This window comes from Muscardinus avellanarius (genome assembly GCF_963383645.1).
Source record: "Muscardinus avellanarius genome assembly, chromosome: 18".
Lineage (NCBI taxonomy): Eukaryota > Metazoa > Chordata > Mammalia > Rodentia > Gliridae > Muscardinus > Muscardinus avellanarius.
The window spans coordinates 11,275,693-11,291,220 of record NC_137804.1 but is presented as its reverse complement, the minus strand read 5'-3'; the positions used below and the strand labels follow the sequence as shown (position 1 = coordinate 11,291,220).

Genomic DNA, 15,528 nt, shown 5'->3' with positions numbered 1-15,528 from the left:
TGATATGCAAATGTTTGAAGCTTGGGAAATATTGAACTGGTAGAAAATACTCTGAGCTGGAAGATATAAAACATGTAGCAAAATCTAATTCTAACTTTTTCACTAATTATCAGATTGTCCTTGGGCAAGCTGATGAATCTTTCATGACTCTATCTTCTCATTATCCAATAACTATGATGATATTTGCCAAACTACCTTTGGAGTGATGATTAAAATTAAGTGATGGATAGTGAAATACTATAAAATTGGAGAGTTTTATGTATATATGGTTCATTTTTATGTATCTGAAATATCACTTTTTTTCCTTTTATCTTTTTTTTTTACCACCCCAGTGATTCTTCCCCAAAAGAAGGCACAGCCATTTAGGACAGAATAATTTTATCTCTATTTTCTTTCTAGAATTATGTCATTTGTTGTTGGTGATAGTGATGGTGTCTGTGTGTGTCTGTGTGTGTGTCTGTGTGTGTGTCTGTGTGTGTGTCTGTGTGAGTGAGAGAGAGAGAGAGAGAGAGAGAGAGAGAGAGAGAGAGAGAGAGAGGAGATAAGGGAAAGAGAATATGTGAAATGATTTCAGATATGAAATTTGTATGTATTGACTATCCCTAAATATTAAAACTGTAATTGTCTTTTTAATCATTGATTATATGCTTACTTTTACTATTTTTCATGGTGGTCAAAGGTTGAAAAGAAAGTCTTATTAAAACATAAACCCCAAGTATCTTACTTACCTCAGGCTGAATTAAAATATTATTATCTCACTATTTTGAACTATTAAAAACAATGGAATTTAGTTTTGTAATGATGGTGTTTTCTGACATTAAATGATATTTAGAATTGTACTTATTATACTTTTCCATTGTTCTTCCAATTTTAATTTTAATGCAATGTCATCATCTTCAGAAGATAATTTATTGCTAAATAATGCCATTTCCTATATACTTCAGAATTTATTTTTTCCAATTTAGTGTCTTGTTTATGTTTAAGTTTGCTGCTTGGTTAAAATACAATGGTTCAATTATATGTATGATATGCTCTGATAATCACAATTAATTATGTCATTATGGCTGTGTTTTACTTTGGTAATACAACTGGGATTCAACATACATACGACCAAATTCAAGTTTATTAATTCACATATGAATTAGAGAATATTCATACACAGAAATAATGCTATCAGTTGTGGCTTGTTTATTTCCATTCTATCAGACAAAATATATTGAAGCATTGTTGCTGTTGAATTAGAAATGATAGACATCATGGTCTCATTTGCATAGAAATATTAATGCTTGGTCTGGGATAACAATTCTCAAACATGGGCACTTATCAGAGCCACCTGGAAGGCTTAGATGGTTTGTCCCACACTCAGAGTTTCAGTAGTCCCAGGTGGGGCCTGAAAATTTGTATTTCTAACAATTTTCCCTGTGATGTGGCACCTGGTGGTGCTATAGATATGACCACAGCATGAGACCCGCCAGTCTAGTGGAAGGTGGCATGCAGAGTGAATGCCATGAGCTTCAATGATAGGCCCAGATATCTGACCTGGCTTTGATACTTGTAATCTGGGCCATGTAGACCAGTTAGGGCTCAGTTTTGTGATCTCTTATGTGGTAGTTATACTTACTGGGGATACTGAGCTTATGGGACATTGTAAGTGATTAGAAAACGGCTTCACTAAATGCAACACCAATAACTAGAAATGATATCAGCTGGAGAGGCAATAGTAGAAGTAATAGTTAGTGGCAATAGGAGATACCATAGTAGTTACATCCCCTGTGACTTTATCTTCTGTGGCCACAATTATCTACGGTCAACCACAGTCTAAAAGTATTAAATGAAAAATTCCAGAGTTAAGTTCATGATAGTTCACAAGTCTTAAATGGCAGGCCTGCTGAACTCTCATGCTGCCCCATTCTGTCCTGTGAGGTTGGCAGTCATCCCTTTGTTCAGTGTATCCACCCTGTATATACTACTCCTCTGTTAGCCAGATGGTGTCCATCAGCTTAGCTGTTGTAGCATTGCTGTGCTGATGTTCAAGTCAGCCTTGCTTTATTTATTAATGGCCCCAACACACCTGCATAGTGATGCTTGCCATTCAGATATAGCCAAGAGAGGCTGTGAAGAGCTTCCTTTAAGTGAAAGTGAAGACCAGCAACTTAAGAATCATAGCATAAGATTGCCTAGATGCATAGTATGAATGAATCTTGTACGAAATTGGGAAGAATGAGAAAGAAATTCATGCTAGTTTTACTGTTGCATCTCAAACCACAAAAGTTCACAGTGCATGATAAGATGAAAAAAAAAACACATTCAATTATAAGGTTCAGAACCATCATTGGTTTCAGGCATCCATTGGTAATCCTGGAATGTGCCCCTGTAGAAAAGGAAAGACTACTGTATCCAGATTTACCTTAGTTCAATTGCAATAAAAGTTTTTTAGTCTTTTCTAAGGATGGAGCTAGGGAAGGAGGGAGAGAGAGATGGAGAGAGATGGAGAGAGATGGAGAGAGATACAAAGATACAGAGAGAGAGAGAGAGAGAGAGAGAGAGAGAGAGAGAGAGAGAGAGAGAAGAGGAGAGGAGAGGAGAGGAGAGGAGAGGAGAGGAGAGGAGAGGAGAGGAGAGGAGAGGAGAGGAGAGGAGAGGAGAGGAGAGGGAGAACCTAGCATTCATTCACAGCATTGTTTCTATGAAAAAGTTAATGCACAGGAAGGGACTTTATTAAGTAGATACTTTAATAAAAGCTGTTTCAAGAGTGTCTTAAGAGCCAGGTGTGGTGGTGCATGCTTGTAATCCCAGTACTTGGGAGGCTGAGACAGTAGGATCACAGATTCACACCCAGTTCAACTACTTAGTGAGGCCCTCTGCAACTTAGTGAAACCCTGTTTCAAAAGAAAGAATAAAAAATAGGGCTGAGGGTGTAGCTCAGATGTAGAATGTCTCTGGATTCAATCCCCAGTTCTTAAAAAAAAGAGTGTATTAGGGATTACCATTTAAGCAAAAGTATCTCCATTTGTGTTATGTTTCTCAATATTCAGAACTTATTGTATTTTTTTCTTTCCTTCTCATAGCAACAAGAACAAGACCCAACAAATCTATACATCTCGAATCTCCCCATTTCTATGGATGAGCAGGAACTTGAGAATATGCTGAAACCCTTCGGACATGTCATCTCCACGAGGATACTAAGAGATGCTAATGGAGTCAGCAGAGGTGTTGGCTTTGCCAGGTAAAACTTTTTTCTTGTATTTAACTGGTACTTCGCCTATCTTTCCTCATTATTTCTTTTTCAATTCTGTTTCTTTCTAATACTAAGGCCCATAGCAATAGAATATGCAAAATAAAATAAAACTTTAAAAAGGTAGCTTATCAAACCTGTCATCTCTGTATCTTTGCTTCAAGCCAAAGAATCCAAAGTAATTTTAAATGCTGTGTGTGCTTGCTAAAATATATACATGGAATGTGTTTTTGTGTCTCTAATCATAATGATATACATACCCAGTTCCCAGTCCTCTCTGTGTTTATAGATCAACAAATTCACATGGTACCAATTCTAACCAGGGATGATAAATGCCCAGTACCCTAGAGCAAAAGAGCCCTCAGTAGTTAACAAAACATCCAGTTGTTTTTGCATTAGTTTCTAAAGAAGAAAGGTGATATATTTCTCAGTCAGTAGAAAGAAAAGATGTAGAGATAAATCAATTATTGGGAAGTGTCAAGAAACACAGACATATAAGGTGAGATCAAGGAGGTATTTGCATCGGAGGGTCACTGGCTGTGTACTTCTTATATTTCTAGCAAAACAGAAAAAAAAGAAGACAAATTGTATTACTTTCATTGTTGAAAAGAGTAGTGTTTTCATTTTAACTTTCAAAGACTGTTTACAAAAGAGGATCCCAGCCAGGAGTGAAGTTAAAATCATTGTACCTGCTGTGCTTTCATGAAAAAAATAAGCTAAAGAAACCCCAAAGAGAAAGAAACTGCTTAATGATAAAAAAAAAGAAAAGAAACTTAAAATCCTGCATGTCTCCATGGCATGTCTCCATTTTTGTGTGTCTCCAGTTAACTTAACGTGGGTGGGTGTTAGGTGTCCACTGCAAGTCAGAGCATCCAAGACTTGCAGGACTTGTGTTCACCTAGAAGGGTCCCCGCCATCACAGGGAAACCATTCAAAACCACACTTTGAGCCACTTTGTAAGATAATAATATAACAACTATGTAAATATTAATTAATCTCTAACTTGACTTCCCTCAAGACTATAGGGCCAAGTCTTAAAATTATTTTCCTTCTCCACAATGTTCTACATGTAATAGAGTAGTAGCTCGATGCAGGGTTGGTGCTTGATGGTTAGAATCAAAACAAGCAGAATGAAGACATTCTCCCAGCCTTGGGTGTGTGCAGAAGACATCCAGGCTTTCAGAACAGTGACAGCTGTTGATTTTTCTGGTCTAGGAAAAGCGCAGGGCACCCACTGGGTCTCTGGATTTTGCCAGTGTGATCATTCTTGGATCGTGTACAAACTCCTCTCGGGAGCCTGAGCCATGCGAGAGTTCACGGAAAGGACTGCTATGTTTTGTTTACACCCCAAGCACATTCCCTTGGTTCCTCCTCCATTGTTTGCTCTCCAAAACCTCTCTGATAAATTAGTGTCTCCTTCATTTGTGCTCCTGCTGAGAAATAAACACACATCTCAAATTCATCAAGAGAGCACATTTTCTAGCATCTATGGTAATTTTATTTTTCCTTTTCCTAGGTACAAGTTTGTAAGCTTGTAAGTTTGTGAGGGCCACCCCAAGAAAGTGCCACAGACTGGGAGGCTTAAGTAACAGAAAGTTATTTTCTCATGTTTCCGGAGGCTAGAAATAAGATGTCCAGGCATCTTCAGGGTTGCTTTCTGGTGAAGGTTTCTCTCTGTTTTGCAGATGGTTACTTTCTTCCTGTGTGTTCCTAGGCTTCCTTCTTTCATGTCTATGTGCTGACAGCCTCTTCTTCTAAGGACATAGTCAATCCTGGATTCAGGTTTTATTTTTATTACCTCTACAATAATCTTTCTCTAAATGTACACACATTCTGGGAGTGCTGGGGGATAGGACCCCAACATATTAACTTGGAGGTGCACAGTTTTCACCTAACAAAAAAATTGGGAGCCCATCACAATCTGTGTTGTTCACTTCATGTTTGGTTAAAATGAAGTGTATTCTTCTAAAGCACAGAGCCCAGAAATATATATCGTGAGACCAAAACTGCCATCACGGTACTTGATGTCATGAAAGAGTGAAATATACAAAGTTACTAACTTCCGGGAAGATGGCGACCGAGAAAAGCGGGGCTTAAGAGTCCCGCTAACAACCAATCTCCATTACCACAAAAAGAGCGCCTTTCATAGTCAGAAAACACCATCACCAGAAAAACAAAAAAACCACCAGGCTCCAGAGAGAAAGCGGACTGAGAACAGAGCTCAGGGCCACAGAGGAGACACACGCGCCCGAGGACGCGGCAGCAGCGCCATACTGCCTGCGGCAGCGGCGAACTCAGCGGACGGCTACAGCAAGCCAGGTGAGCCGCTGCGGAACAGCCAGGCGGGAACTTTCGGTGCAGACAGCATTTAAAGCTCCCAGTGGCTGAGCTCAGCACACGCTGCAGGGATTCAGAGTGGAAATCAAAACCAGAGAAGAAAAAATACGCCAGCCTCATGGCCGAGGGCGTGGCAGAGGCGCCATATTGCCACTGGCGGCGGCAGCAGCAGTGAATTCACCGAGTCCAGTACAACTACATCTACGTACTCAAGAACAGTGAGTCAAATTGCGGGCCACAGAGGAGAAATCCCAGTATTGTGCCTCCTGGGACTTGACCCAGTGAGGGAGTGGTGGTGGCAGAGATATCACACCATAGGAGAGCGTGCAACCTGGCACCCCCCATAGTTTAAAGCAGCCTCTATCGACTCCCTGGGTCGGAGACTCTGTGATACAACCCAGTAAAGGAGTAGTAGGGTCTGAGATAATACAGACTCGAGATCCAGAGCACCTTAAGTGAAGCCATAGTGACCCAAGGGAAGAACCCAGAGAAGGCACAAACTTCCTAAATCATGGGAAAGAGGAATAACACTGGAGTAATGAATGTGCACAACCCCACAACATCAGAACCTGATAAAACAGAAAATCAGAGATTTCTAGAAGATCAAATCAGGAAAATAACTGTAGAAATAATAGAGGTGCTTCGAAGAGAACTCAGAGAGAGCCAAAAAGAGATAAAGGATGCAATTAATGAAGTAAAGGCCTCAATTCAAAGCACAAACAACCGATTAGACCACATGGAGAACAGAATCTCGCTCTTAGAAGATGAGCAATCCAAAAATGAACGCATAGTTTCTAATCTAGAAAAAGATATCCAACAGCAGGAATCTGACATTGAAGAAATATGGGCCCATCTTAAGAGAGCTAACCTAAGAATAATTGGAATAGAGGAGGGAAAAGAAAGTGATACCAAAGGGATCAACAATCTCTTCAAGGAAGTAATAGCAGAAAATTTTCCAAATATAGAGCAAGAGGTTGATACACAGATCCAGGAAACTTATGGAACTCCCTTTAGACAGGATCGGAGAAGAGGATCCCCACGCCATATAATTGTCAAAATGACCAATGTGGAAGCCAAGCAGAGAATCTTAAAGGCAACAAAAACAAAGGGCCAAGTGACATTCAGAGGCAAACCAATTAGAATCACTCCAGACTTCCCAAACCAAGTCATGAGAGCCAGAAGGGCTTGGAGTAACATATTCCAAACTCTGAAAGAAAACAACTTCCAGCCAAAAATTTCCTATCCAGCAAAACTTTCTATCAAATTAGATGGAGAAATAAGAAGCTTCCATGACAAACAGAAACTGAAGGAATTTATGTCTTCAAAACCAGCGCTAGAGAAAATACTCAAAGAGATTAACTACAAAGAAGAAAGAGGTAACACTCACCAGAACCAGAGAAACAAGAGTTTCCATCCAACAGACAACTAAGATTGGTTATCTGTGGAGATTCATTATTTATGTTAGTCTTTTACCTATCTCTAAATTGTATTGTTTGCCTTTATTGTTGTTAATTTTTAGGATTTCTAGTTGGGATATTAATATACCTTCAGATATAGCATTTGGAAATATTTTATCCAATTCTATTAGTAACTTTTAACTCTGTTTACATTGTCTTTGGATATACAATATTTTCTTTTATTTTTTAGGGAGTTTGTATATTCTTCTGTTGTCTGTGCCATTGAAATCATATCCAAGAAATCACTGCCAATTTCAATGTTGTGAGGTTTTATGACCCAGATTTTCTCCTAAAAGTTTATAGTCTTAAGATTTATATTTAGGTCTTTTATCTAGTTTGAGTTAATACTTGTATGTGGGATTAGGTAAGGGTCCAATTTTATTCTTTTCCATGTAATTATTATTTTTCAACAATATTTAGTTAAAAGATTATTATTTCCACCACCAAATCTTCGTGGAAACCTTGTCAAAAATAACTTGACAATATAGGGAAGAAGTTAGCTCTAGGCTTGTATTTAACTCCAATGGTCTATATATCTGCCTTTAGAACAGTACTACACTGTTTCAATTATTGTAGCTTTATATGGTTTGAAATCAGAAAATATACATCTTCTAGCTTTGTTTTTGCTTCGAGATTGTTTTGGGTATCTAGAGTCCATATTCCATATCAGGATAGATTTTTTTCTGAAAAATAAATATATGATAGTTTCACCTAAAAAAAAGAAAAAAATATTCTCTGGTAAGAAAGAAAGCAAAAAGAAATATTGAAATGTTATCTTTAAGTCATCAAAAGCTTGGTATCAGACAAATGAAACTGTTATGTGAGATTATCATTTTTAATTTTGGATAAATTGCTATAATACTAGATGTCAACCACTAAGCCAAGCATGGGAGGGAGGGATGGGGAGAGAATGGGGTGGGGATTGGGTGGGGGCTGACTGGGCGATGTGTGCATGTATGTCTACAAAAGTTTGTATCCCACTATGATGTATGAATACAGTGCACCAATAAAATAAAATTAAAAAAAAATAAATAAAAAGAAAAAAAATAAAAGTAACAAAAAAAAAAACAAAGTTACTGTTCTTTGGGAACTGAGAAAGGGCGCAAACTGTAAATAAGATAGCAATCTTATCTCTGTCCTGAATGCAACCTCTTTCTCCTCTGCTGCATTTTGTGCTTTGAAGCCAAGGATAGCCCTTAAAATTCAAATCTGATTATGTCAGGGTCTGCCTTAGAGTCCTTCAATATGGCTCCTGTGATTTCCCTCCCAGACCTGTCCACATTATCCCTGGCATCACTCTCCTTCCTGGCCTTGTCCCTTCTTGCCTGGTGACCAGGGCACAGGCTGCATTTTTTGACTGGTTACAGTCTCCACGGCTGACTGTTCCCTTGGCTTCTGCCTACTCAGCTCTCAAGTATTGACTTGCAAGGTTTTGTTCAAGGAACCCTTCCTTCACTGACCTCCAACCCCAGGGTGCAAAGTTAGGTGTACTTGTTATAACTCTTGAAAGTTTTATTCATTAATCTTTTTCAAATCAAACCTATCACAATGCATTGGAATCCGAGTTTGTGTCCTCACACGCTGGATTGCATGTGTGTTTCTTTAAGTCAAGTTTTCTTTTACATTATTGGATGGATGGCCACGTAGAGAGGTGGGTAGTGGATTTTATAATTATCATTCTACAAAATTCTGGAATCACTAAGCTCCATCGTCTTAAACTTGGAGCTTTGAGTATGAACGATCCATCCTATCATTCTACTGAAGCTCACGTGTTTCCCAGTTTCAGCAAATGGCAAGTGATGGGTTGGAAAGAAAATGTAGGTTCAAGTCACACTGATGATTTTTTTTTTAATGCCTACAAAATAGAAGTAAAATGTGAACTGCCTCTGTTTTGTAAGAAGTCAGGAGTTGGCCACAAAATACTGGGTACTTGCATATTAGACTTTAAATCCCAAGAAGCAGGATCTCAGATGATTAACCTAGTTGGATGGCATGAGAAAATAACTTTAGCTCTACCTTATGTAAGTAGATCTGCCCAAATTCCTGTTTCCTCACACTTTCACACTGTTTTCCCCTGTATTTTCTCAAACAGTTGTGGCTGTTGCTTTAACTAACATTATTATGCATAATTTAACACTATACAATGTTCCTTCTGACTTTTTTTGTTGTTTTCATTTTCTTTTCTTTTTTGGTATCGAAAAGATAAAACCTAGGGTTCTTCTACCTTCTAGCCATATATTCATCCCTTCGTAGATGGCCGAGAGTCTCACTGGTCTTAAACTTGGGATCTTCCTGTCTCCCAAGCACTGGGATTACAGGCATGCACCACCACACTCAGCTGTGTTTCTTTCTCCTTTTTATAATCATCTCATCCCGTTTCCTACGTAGCTCTTCTCATCTAGAGCTTCCCCTCTGAAACAGGGGGCAGAGGAGATGATTTGAATCCCAATTTTATTGATTCTCCAAATAAGAATCCATAGAAAACGGCAGATTGTATGCAGATACCATGGATCCGTGTTTCTCAGAGTGAGGCTCCCGGGTCAACGACTTCAGCATCACCTGAGAACTTGTTAGAGAGGAAACCTTTCCAACCACTGACCTTGGGCGTGGAGACCAGCTCTTATTCTTTTTTTTATACCTTTTCTAATACCGAGAGTGTTGGCTCACACATAACAAATTTTAATATATTTTTGATGATTAAATGAAATCTCTTCAAGTGATTTTTGTTTTGTTTTTATGTAGATTGTTTTTTGTTTGTTCTGACTATAGTAACATGCAGGAAGACAACTATTTTTTTTTTTTTGCAGTACTGAGGATTGAACCCAGAGATATTTAACCTCTGTGCTATACCTCCTAGTCCTATATTTTATTTTTTATTTTGAAACGGGGTCTCAATAAGTTGCTGAGGGCCTCACTTAAGTAGCTGAGGCTGGTCTCGAAACCTAGATCTTCCTGTTTCAACCTCCCAAGTACTGGGATTACAAGCATGCACCACCATGCCTGGCTAGAAGACAACATTTGGTGATAATTTTAAACGAATTCTGAGTCATGGTGCTAGAATATTAAAAATATTACTTGGGCTTCAGCTTATTTTATACTGCTTTATAAACTGTTTCTTCCTCTAAAAATCCACAGTTCCACAATCATTATTTAAAAGAATATTCATTCAATTGGAAGAACAAGTAGCCTATACTTGTATCCAGTTAGTTAGTATACATGAACCAGGCATGATGGCACAAGCCTATAATCATAGTACTTGGGAGTCTGAGCCTGGAGAAACCCAAGTTCAAGGTCATCTTAAACAACTTGATGAGATCCTGTCTCAAAATATAAAAAATAGCCAGGCGTGGTGGCACACACTTGTAATCCTAGCATTTGGGAGGCTGGAACAAGAAGATCATGGTTCTTGGACAGCCTCAGATACTTAGTGAGGTCCTTTGCAACTCAGTGAGCATCTGTTTCAAAATAAAAAATAAAAAGTAGGGCTGGGGCTGTAGCTCAGAGGTAGAATACTCCTTGGTTCTATCCCCAGTTCTAATATATATATATATATATATATATATATATATATATATATAATATATATATATATATATTTTGTATTTGTTTTTGTTTTTTTAAAAGGGCTAGAGTTCGCTGGGCGTGGTGGCGCACGCTTGTAATCCCCGCGCTTGGGAGGCAGAGACAGGAGGATCGCGCAGGTTCGAAGCCAGGCGCGTGTGCTGGATTAAGAGACCCTGTTTCCAAATAAAAATTCAAAATAGGTGTCTGGGAGTGGAGCCCGGAGGTAGAAGGGCTTCCAGGAACCCCAGTACCACAATAAATAAATAAATAAATAAATAAATAAATAAATAAATAAATAAATAAATAAATAAATAATTTAAAAAAAATAAAAATAAAAGGGCTGGAGTTCAAGCTTCAGTACATATGTTCATACATTACATATTTGATATTTAATATCACATCTCTCTTGAATTTATGACTATCTACATTGTCAAAACCTGAATAATTATTTCAGCAGGATCATTTTGAATGTTACCACTGGTCATTTGAAACCACCAGACGTGGCCCTTAATTCATGTGTAAGAGATGCTAAAATGCCTTTGACGAGAAAGAAAACCCCCCCGTTATGATTTCCCTGGCAAGCTATACATTAATCTTCTTTGATAACCGTCTCTTCAAAGTGAAAGGAGTATCTTCATTTTATATTTAAAACATTGAACTTCAAAGCGTTGATTTGCACGCCAGTGTGGCGCGTAGACAGCACAATTACAGGCTTGTTCAATGCTCCAGGAGCACTAGAGAGTGTCTGAAATTACAGACATTTTATTTTATTTTATTTTCATGTTTTTTTTTTTTTCCTTTTAACTCTCTTGTAACTTAAAACAATTTGGTAAGAGACACCACTCTCCGGGCGGGCTGCATTTTACAGCCAAGTCATAAACCCCTGCAAAACAGAAGTTTATGGTGGGGATGCTGATGGTGGGGCCCCCTCCTGCAGAGCCGGCGGGTGCTGGAGGACTACCTAGGGAGGATGAAGGACGAGACATAAATCAGCCAGAGTCTGGAGGGACAGGACTGCGGGCTCACACTATCCATTTCCCGTTCCCAGAAACTTGAGACCGTTTGTCCTGCGCAGCTCGCGGTGAAAGTGCTAGGGAGGTCAGTAAAGAATCACCCTGAGCGGAGAGGGCATGGGGGAGTGAGCGCTGCAATTAATCCAGCCGCAGCATCTGGGAACAGAGACCCTCTTTAAGGGACGTGTTTACTGGCCCCTGGTGAGACAGAGAGCGTGAGAGAGTGCTGCGCACAGAGACCTCTGTATCTGGCATTTCTCGCCCCTCTTTGGTAGTCTTAATTGGATTCTTAGGGAGCTTTGTTTGAATGACTTTTAGCATATGGGTGACCAGACATTCCACCTTTCTCTCTCCTGCCCAAGCCAATTTTTTAAATAAATCATTTGTGGTGCTTCCTTCTTTCCCTAAGTGAAAAAATGAGTGGTGGTTGTAGGCAGTTCGGGACCAGCCTAATTATTAAAAATCGGTGCAGCCCAGCATGGTGGCACATGTTTGTAATCCCAGTACTTAGGAGACTGAGACAGGAGCATCACAGGTTCGCAGCCAGCTTCAGTAATTTTGGGAGTAACGTTGTGAGATCCTGTTTCAAAAATAAAAAGATGAAACAGAGCAGGGGGATAGCCCTGGATACAATCCCACGTACAAAATATATACACACTATAAACATCTACATACATACACACATATATACTTACATAAAGTGGCTTAGAATATTTTGATGTAGCCAGACATGGTGGCGTACACTTGTAATCCCAGTACTCGGGAGGCTTGAGACAGGAGGATCATGAAGGTTCGAAGCCAGCCTCAGCTACTTAGTGAGGCTCTCAGCAAATTAGTGAGACCCTTTCCAAATAATACCTACATTAGGTCTGGGGGTATATCCTGAGGTTAGAAAGCCACTGGGTTCTATCTCTAGTACCACAAAAAATATTTTGATGTTTTCTATTAGTAATTGAATATCATTAGCATCCTTTTGATTCACTATCTACTGCCTGATAATTGTTCCTCATCTTCTCCCACCTCCTGAAACACACAGGGGACATGGACTCAGAATAAACACAGTGCGAATATAGGAATTATTTTTTTTTATTTATCAAGCAAATGTAAATATTTGTTTTGTAGGCAAATGTGTGATCCTTTAAAAGGACCATCGAATCTATCAAATTTTGTTCTTATTGTTTGAACAATGTTTTGATTGTATCTGCCATTCATCGATGTGTTAAAAATTCTACCCTTGTACATGGGCGGTTCTTTTACCTTTACTGCCTCAAACACAGGAATCAGGAAATCAAGTGTGACCCAAGAGAATCTCTCAAGTGTAAATTTAGTGATTAGCAATCTTCAAACTACAGCTGTGTTTGCACAGAAACGGGTTACAATTGTATTAGCGCGAGATCAAAGGGAATAAGGCTGTGTCCCATTTTGGTTAGGGTGATTTGAATTCCTCTTCCAGTGGCCAGCAGATACGGTTCACTGGAGAGTATAATCCTGGTGCCACCTTTGGCTTCTTCATTTTTGTTCTTGTCTTGTCTTGTATATCTCTTCTCTCAATTTTACCTCTTTCTTCTCATTACCTGTTAGTCTTTCCTATGATCAGAAAGTCATCAGTCTGGAGAAGGCAAACGTATTCTCTTTGCTTTTCTACAAAAGTGTAAACTTACCAACCAACCAGCCAAACAAGTTGCATGGGGAAAAAAAAATTGTTACTATAAAATATTCTGAGCTGGGCGTGGTGGCGCACACTTGTAATCCCAGCATTTGGGAGGCTGAGAAAGAAGGATCACGGTTCGCAGACAGCCTCAGCTACTTAGTGTGGACCTTTGCAACTCAGTGAGACCCTGTTTCAAAATTAAAAATTAAAAAAAGATGACTAGGGGTGTATCTCAGAGGTAGAATGCCCCTGGCTTCCATTCCCAGTACCTGAAATAAAATAAAATAAAATAAAATAAAATAAAATAAAATAAAATATACTGGATTCAAGTCTTATTCTACTATACCTTTATAAAAACTTGGAGAAGAAAGAATAGCAGATTTATTGCTTTAGTAGTAAAAGGTAGAAATTTCCAGCTTTATCACTACAAAGTAGACATGTCTGTATTCTAAAAACTGCCTTTCATAAAGTAAAAAGAGAGTTTTGAAAAAATAATTTCCCCATGTGCAACTGAATTTGGTGAACTGAACTTCCAGATTGAACATTTCCGTTATTCATTGTGCTCATGGGGCCACAAACTCTTTTTGTCTTGTGCCTGCTCCACACAAAGCCTGCCAAGGACTCTTAGGGTATGCAGAAAACTGTGATGCTTTAAGGCATCGTCTTCTTTTTGACAATAGACAAGGAGAGTTCAATATCTTTTGGATTGTAAGTCTGAGTCAATTTATTCTACACTCTCAGCTTTTTGTGAGTTGGTCCAACCCATTAATTCTCTACATCTTTGTAATTATGAACATGGTTTTTTTTTTACTTGCCTCACATTTTAGTTTTCTACCTCGAACCTGTGTGTTTTAATCAAAACTTCTTAAACAAACACATTGAGCCTTTTCCTGATATACAAACTGTATTTATTCATTTGTTTATTTAGCTCATCTAATAAATATGTCTTAGATTCTTACAAATGAATAGTAACTCTTATAGATGCAGACAGATGGAAGCATCTTCCAAGATCCCAGTGGGAACCAGAGCCTTGGAAGAGGAGCTACCTGGAAGAACTGTAGCCAAGGACACATGCAAACCCTGCTACCCAAGGATTGGGAACAACCAGTCAGAAGTCTTTCTCCTCTTGTTTTTTGATGTACCTTCATACCTCCAGTGGAGGCAGAACCCATGGGAAAGTCACAGATAAGAGAGACAGTCCATAGAAGCATAGAAAAATCACTGCTTTTGGGCATAGATCAGGATAAAAGATATATATGGAGGGACAGAAAAATACCAGTACACATGAATTAATTAAGTTAAATAGTTCTTTTAAAATTTCTTTTGACTATATTTTTATTAAAAAGTGCCAATTAAGTAATTAATTGCAACTAGTAGTTTGACTAGAATTGGAAATTGATACAGGTTATTAGGAATGATGAAAAGTTGGCTTTGGTTGAAGAAAGCAACCATTCTTCAACTTTAGTCCATGGTTGCTGTTTTTTTTTTTTTTTCTGAAACCAAATGTGTGGGGTTTTCCAACATCACTTTCATATAGCTTAGGTACTACTTCTCCAATTCGGTGCCATGGACAGAATGTCCTACATGTCACCTAAATTCTGACACCAACTATCTGGTGATGACTTCATGCTCTACGGGTGTAAGCAGTCTCAAGCCAGCTACAAATAGGGTACCAGGCTACTCACACTCCTACCTGGCCAACTACTAACTTGGAGGTTACTACAATCCCCCGGGTCTCAATAACTCATTGCAATGGCTCATAAAAACACTTGACAACTTATGAATAGCCAAGTTGCATAACTCAAGATGCATATGGACAAGGTAGAGGGGATGGGGTTCTCTCTCTAGGCTAACAAGCCTTCAGCATGTCAGTGAAAGTTTTCTGAATTTTGGGTTTAGAGGACTTTCTGAAAGTTCTCAGAGAAGTAGCCATTGGTGATTGCTTTCTCATTGTCAGTCTCTCCCTAGTCCTTCGAGATTGGAAGGTGAGGCTGAGAGCAATCCATTAATCAGGTCGAGGTCTTTCTGAGGACTAGACTCCTTCCTAGGGCTATCTACAGTGACCTGAAGACCTTATTAGCATCAACTCAGGCGGAATCAAAACAAAGAACAGAAGATACTCCTGTCACTAGAGAAATTCCAAGGGTTTAAGAGTTCTCTGTCAGGAACCTGTGGCAAAGACCAAGTCTCTATTGTATTTTTTTAAATTAGAGCGAAACTATGATGGAGAAAATGTGAGACAGACCATCCCAATTTTCAAGATGAGTCAGA

General features: G+C 38.9%; 1 protein-coding gene across 5 annotated transcripts in view; it reads left to right on the top strand.

Moving 5' to 3' along the window:
- The window catches only part of RBMS3 (RNA binding motif single stranded interacting protein 3), a gene marked incomplete at its 3' end in the record, with an annotated part of 718,132 nt that overhangs the window by 472,320 nt on the left and 230,284 nt on the right, over positions 1-15,528 (top strand). For all 5 annotated transcript variants that reach the window (XM_080714872.1, XM_080714869.1, XM_080714871.1 and 2 more), the window contains exon 5: positions 3,069-3,226. In XM_080714872.1, the coding sequence (XP_080570998.1) occupies positions 3,069-3,226 (158 nt within the window). The remainder of the gene's footprint in view (positions 1-3,068; positions 3,227-15,528) is intronic.